Genomic DNA, 6423 nt, shown 5'->3' on the forward strand with positions numbered 1-6423 from the left:
AGACAGAACACGCGCCTCGGCCTCGGCCGTGGGGCCGAGGCCAAGGGAGACATCTTCAAGAGCGTGGACCAAGAAGGGAAGCAGCTTGGCGGGGCCGTCCTCGGCGCCGGCCAGCGGGCTCTCCAGGCCGCTGTCGTAAAGCGTCCTCAGCGAGGAGCGAGCTTTCGCCTCCAGCTCCATGAAGGCCGCACAGTCTTCGGGGAGGACTAGGGCCTTGCCGTCCAGCTCGGCCTTCCTCGCCCCAATTCCTGCTCTCGACGTTTCTTGAGCTTGGCCTCCCGGCCCTCGACAGCCGCCTCGCGAGCCTTCACGCCTTCTTCCTCCTCTTGGCGAAGGGGAACCTCTTTCGCGAGCTGATCCCGCGGGCCCTCAGTTCGTCCTCCAGCACCTTGCAGCGACCACGGACGTCGACCACCTCTCCCAGGGCTGCATCCCAAGCAGCCTTCGCCTCAAGGAAGCCACGAGGCAGGGGGCGCACCCACCCCCCTGGGCACGCCCTCCACCCTCGTGGGCCCCTCGTGGCTCCCCTGACGTACTTCTTCCGCCTATATATCTCCAATTGACCTGAAACTTCACGGAACTTATTTTCGGACCAGAAGAAGCCCACGGAGTATCGGAGTTGGACCACGAGAGTCCCGGGCTGCCCACGAGGGTGGGGGCGCGCCCCCCTGCCTCGTGGACAGCCCGGAGGTCCACCGACGTACTTCTTCCTCCTATATATACCCATATACCCTAAAAACATCGAGGAGCACAAGAGATCAGGAGTTCCGCCACCAGAAGCCTCCGTAGCCATCGAAAACCAATCTAGACCCGTTCTGACACCCTGTCGGAGGGGGCAATCCTTCTCCGGTGCCCATCTTCATCATCCCGGTGCTCTCCATGACGAGGAGGGAGTAGTTCTCCCTCGGGGCTGAGGGTATGTACCAGTAGCTATGTGTTTGATCTCTCTCTCTCCCATGTTCTTGAGGTGGTACGATCTTGATGTATCACGAGCTTTGCTATTATAGTTGGATCTTATGATGTTTCTCCCCCTCTACTCTCTTGTAATGGATTGAGTTTTCCCTTTGAAGTTATCTTATCGGATTGAGTCTTTAAGGATTTGAGAACACTTGTTGTATGTCTTGCGTGGGATACCCGTGGTGACAATGAGGTATTCTATTGATCCACTTGATGTATGTTTTGGTGATCAACTTGCGGGTTCCTCCCATGAACCTATGCATAGGGTTGGCACACGTTTTCGTCTTGACTCTCCGGTAGAAACTTTAGGGCACTCTTTGAGGTTCTATGTGTTGGTTGAATAGATGAATCTGAGATTGTGTGATGCATATCGTATAATCATACCCACGGATACTTGAGGTGACATTGGAGTATCTAGGTGACATTAGGGTTTTGGTTGATTTGTGTCTTAAGGTGTTAATCTGGTACGAACTTTAGGGCTGTTTGTGACACGTATAGGAATAGCCCAACGGATTGATTGGAAAGAATAACTTTGAGGTGGTTTCGTACCCTACCATAATCTCTTCGTTTGTTCTCCGCTATTAGTGACTTTGGAGTGACTCTTTGTTGCATGTTGAGGGATAGTTATGTGATCCAATTATGTTATTATTGTTGAGATAACTTGCACTAGTGAAAGTATGAACCCTACGCCTTGTTTCAACGCATTGCAATACCGTTTGTGCTCACTTTTATCATTAGTTACCTTTCTGTTTTTATATTTTCATATTACAAAAAGCTTTATCTACCATCCATATACCACTTGTATCACCATCTCTTCGCCGAACTAGTGCACCTATACAATTTACCATTGTATTGGGTGTGTTGGGGACACAAGAGACTCTTTGTTATTTGGTTGCAGGGTTGCTTGAGAGAGACCATCTTAATCCTACACCTCCCACGGATTGATAAACCTTAGGTCATCCACTTGAGGGAAATTTGCTACTGTCCTACAAACCTCTGCACTTGGAGGCCCAACAACGTCTACAAGAAGGTTGTGTAGTATACATCACCTAGCTCGACGAACCGAATGGACAAGGGACACAGCAATTACCCAGGTTCGGGCCACCTTGCGGTGTAAAACCCTACTCCTGCTTTGTGGTGGATTGGCCTCGAGGGGCTGAGGATGAACTCGTACAGTGGAGAACAGCCTCAGGAGGAGAGGTGTTCTTGAGCTCGATGAGCCGGTGGGTGTGTGGATGATTTGTATCATCTATCCCCCTCTATGGTGGTGGTGGCTAGGTCCTATTTATAGTGGCCTTGGTCCTCTACCCAAATGAAGGCGGGAAGGGTTCCCACAACTGCCAAATTTGAAGGGAGACAACTAGTACATGCTATCTTGACAAAAGTAGTCTATGCGTGCAAAAGCCTCTGGTCGTGACACCGTGGTGGGCTCAGCGATGACTTTCGTCCTACCGTCCTGGCAGTCTTGGTCTTGTTGCATCGGAATGGAAACCTTTGCTAGATTCCTCGGGACTCCGTGCCTGCACTTGCCTCCTTAGCACCAAAGAGGAAACTAGCGCCAGCTGGCACCCGCCTGGCCTTGGTCGTCATGGCTCACGTCATTTGAACCTCGCTAGGTGCACCTTGCGTAGATACGTCTGCTCCTCGTGAGCCAGCTTGGGGAGGCCGCCCTACGTGGATATCTTGGTGTTATCCCCCTCGCAAGGGTCTTGAGTTGTCGATGTTGAAGCTGGGTCATACCAGGCCATCGATGGAGCCACGCCGTGGGCCGCAGGCAAGCAAGTCTGCGTACCCCCGTTCCCAGAATGCCGATAGTTCCGAGTCCCAGATGAGATCATGGACATGATGAGGAGTCTCTAAATGGCCGAGAGGTAAAGATTGATATATAGGATGATGGTATTCAGACACTAGAAGAGTTTCGGAGCGCACCGGGTAGTCATCGGGTCACGAGAAGGGGTTCCAGACACCCCCGGTAAGTGTATGGGCCTAATGGGCCAAAGGGGGGATAGACCAGCCCCTGGTGTGCCCCTTCTTTGGACACCAGGCCCTATAGGAAGGAAAGGGGAGGGGTGGTTGTCGTGGTTCTAAGTCTGACAGTAAAGTAGGGGGTAAGAATGTAGAGGCAAGATCCTAGCTACGATGAGATTGTGCACGCAAGATGTACGAGTTCAGGCCCTTCGTGGTGGAAGTAATAGCCCTACATCTCGGTGCACGGAGGCTCAGTCGATTGGAATATGCGTGAAGTTATAGGGGGTGCAAACCCTTGTGCCGGAGGAGGGGGTGGCTTATATAGAGTGCGCCGGACCCCTCCAGTCCTCAATTACACAGGGTTTAAGGTACATAAAGGTGGACGTTACTGATAACGTCAGCAATAAAGATACATGAATGACTATTAAGTCTATAAGGTAATGTTGGACCGTTGCCATACAGAGTGACCTTAGATCTTCTAGCTGTCGAGTGATTCTTGTCGCGGTCGAGTGTTCACTCCTTTGTCGAGTGAACTTGAGTCTTCCGAGTGGAGTGTTTAGGGTCAAGTGAATGATGGTATCCCTCGAATGCTTACTATGACTTTAGCCCAGTGTGCTTGGGGAGGGTGTCTAGGTTAGGCCTATGACCCTACCCTAGGTACATGTCTTCGTCATTAGCCCCCGAATGGTTCAGGGTTTGAGTGGAAAAAGGAGTGGAAGTTGATCCTGACTCTGTTACATGCTGCGGAAGTATTTTCCTTAGACTGATGAGTTATGCGACAACTTTGACTTCATTTTCAGTCGCCTTGATCCATTCTAAAGTAGTCGAGTGAACTTTTGCTGATAAGCTTCGAGTGTTGATATGAAATAAATCTTCAGTCTGACAGGTTGCTCTGCAGTTCCCGGATCTTGCGGGATTCGAAATTTTGGGAAGCGCGCGGGACAGAGGAGGCCGCAGTAATCGGGATGGATTACGCAACAGCGCCTCGATCACTATGCCACCTTTTTTTGCCATGTACAGAGCGAGCGACAGTTGTGGGATTTGACATGATTTCCCGGGCCCAGTCATCAGTCACTCAGAAATGACTACATATAAGGCGTTGGGTTGGGGAATTTTGCATAGTGCACATCAATTTCTCCTTCTTCCTCCCCTGCTTCTCCACCATTACCTCTTCCGCCCTCGACGCGCCTCCCGTCCGTGCGCTCCTTGCTGTGAGGGCGAAGGACAAGACGACATCGCTGGAGCGTGCTAAGAAGGCAGCGGCGAAGGGGAAGGGCAAGAAGACCGGCAGGAGCGGGTCATCGTCAAGATCTGGTTTGCCTCGCGGTTGGGTTCAGGGCGACTGGATCCGATCCACAGTCGTGTTGGATGATTTGAAAGACCTGGCCGAGAGAGTGCTGATTGAGCATGATTCCTGGAGGCTCCCAGGGGATGAAACTAAGCCACAGCCTCATGAGGGTGAGTGTATCTTACTCGCCACTCACGTCGACCGTGGTTTTTCTTTACCCCCACATCCCTTTTTCCGTGCATTCCCGAACTTCTTCGGAGCCCAACTCCACCATTTCTGTCCCAACACAATCACGTACCTTGCGGCCTATGTCTCCTTGTGTGAGAATTTTCTGGGCTGCCGACCGCACTGGGGTCTGTTTAAGCACATCTTCACATGCCGCTCGCAGACTATGAAAAAGGCCAACCCAAGTGACGAGAAAACCCCAGTGATCCAGATGTGTGGGGGATTAGGTATCCAGATGAGGGGAAAAGTGCTTTTCCTATGATGACTCTCGCTGACTCAGTTAGAGGGTGGCAGTCGACTTGGTTTTATTACAAAGACAAGTCGACCCCTGGTAATTCGACAGGTCTCCCCCTTTTCCTTGGCACGAGTCCAGAAACCTACTTCCTTGAGAGTGACTCCAACAAAGAAGGTGGAGGTGTCCATGTTGATGGAGCGAGTAGTTCAGCTGATCCATGAGGGAGTGACTGGTATGGATCTGCTCGAGGTATTCCTCAGTCGACGTATTCAACCCCTCCAGGCTCATGATCACTCCATGTGGATGTACTTGGGGATTGAGGATTCCACTCGGATCCACCCAGAGGACGTTGATGAGAAGACGGTGGCACATTGGGTGCAAAGCATGATAGGGAACAAGGATAACCCTAGGGGGCCCCGAAGAGTTTTACCATTCGACACCAACAACCAACCAGACAAGGTATGTCTCTTATCTCCGAGTGTTTTTCATTCTAACTTGTAGTTGTTTACTGAATCGACCACCCTTTTGTCACCTCTTTTGCTTCATAGGTTTATACGGAGACGTACTCGATGCTGAACGGGGGGCAAGAGCAGTACCGAGAAGGAGAAGAAAGCGGAGGCGAAAGCATGGATTGGAAGTCTGATGGAGAAGAAGAGGAGGAGGAAAGCGAGGACTCGAGCAGTGGTGAAGAAGTAGAGTCACCAGCTCACAACGAAAAGCATTCCAAACATAAGAACGACCCAGCAAGTATCCGTGGCGAAGTAGCTAAGCCGACCAGACAGACTTCCCAGCGCACTCGGACCTCTTCCCCTGTGCTGACTGAGAAGGCTCCAAAGCAGCCAAAAGTGGCAGAACCAAAGTCTCGGAAGACCCTACCCAAGATCAAGATTGACGTCCCTGTCGCTTCTGCGTAAGTGTCTTGTCCCCACTTTTTGATCAAGGACTTATGCTGTCGACTCTCTTTCTCATTTGTCCGAGTGAATCTTGAAACTTGCAGAGCTGCTACTTCTGGGACTTCTGCTTACAGGGATGATGGCGAGGATGTGGAAGACATGGTCACTTCTAACCCGGGTATGACTTCTGCAAACTTGTTTTTGCTTTCTCAGCCATTTTGTTGATCGACTGAATTCTGACGATTAATTCTTTTTTGCAGCTCCTCCCCATGTCATTGATCTTCCAGATGACGATGAGGATGTGTCGCTGAGGCCCAAGAGGAGTAAGAAGGCATCAACTGGCAAGGTTCCCCAGTCGATGCTAGTGACGGAGGCGGTGATCCAGGAGACCGGTGATGCCAAGCGAACTTCTGTGACTTTTGCCGTACCATTGTCGAGTGCTTAGCATTCGGCATCGACTGCTCAGATCCCAGCCGATACACCGTCTCCAATCTTCACTACGTATCACATCCTGGAGGACCAAGTGGGTGCTGCCAAGGAGGCCATACGCCAGGCAGGCATTATGATGGAGCAGATAAAGGTGGTTCGAAGGGCTAGTCAAGCTGCTTATGATGCCAGCTCAGCTCTCCGGAGCAACGTCCAGGTTGGTTGATTACCAACTGAACTCTTAGCTTGTCGCTTGTTCTGTTAGGATATGCTACCCGAAAATTTTCCTTGTACATCTTTTCGTCAGTCTGCTTTTTGCATTTGTACACCTACTGGGTGTTTTATTCATTGCTGAATAGTACTGCTAAATAGTCTTTTCTTCTTGAGTCGACTAGATTGTGTCGATTGAGTCCTTGAACCGATGGGGGCAC

General features: G+C 50.9%; 1 protein-coding gene across 1 annotated transcript; it reads left to right on the top strand.

Annotated features, from left to right (window-relative positions):
• The first annotated feature begins 5242 nt into the window (after positions 1–5242).
• On the top strand, positions 5243–6011 carry LOC147991174 (uncharacterized). Its single transcript, XM_087537413.1, has 3 exons — positions 5243–5583; positions 5671–5744; positions 5827–6011. Exons 1-3 carry the CDS (start codon positions 5243–5245, stop codon positions 6009–6011), a joined length of 600 nt encoding a protein of 199 aa, XP_087393539.1.
• The last annotated feature ends 412 nt before the right edge of the window (positions 6012–6423 follow it).

Source organism: Triticum urartu, chromosome 1A (assembly GCF_056163025.1).
Source record: "Triticum urartu cultivar PI428250 chromosome 1A, HENAU_Tu73, whole genome shotgun sequence".
Lineage (NCBI taxonomy): Eukaryota > Viridiplantae > Streptophyta > Magnoliopsida > Poales > Poaceae > Triticum > Triticum urartu.

Excerpts from the sequence above, each read along its gene's own strand:
- LOC147991174 (XM_087537413.1), top strand. The coding sequence starts at position 5,243 with ATGCTGAACGGGGGGCAAGAGCAGTACCGAGAAGGAGAAGAAAGCGGA. Across the intron at positions 5,584-5,670 it reads GACGTCCCTGTCGCTTCTGC|AGCTGCTACTTCTGGGACTT; the intron begins GTAAGTGTCTTG and ends TGAAACTTGCAG. Across the intron at positions 5,745-5,826 it reads CATGGTCACTTCTAACCCGG|CTCCTCCCCATGTCATTGAT; the intron begins GTATGACTTCTG and ends TCTTTTTTGCAG.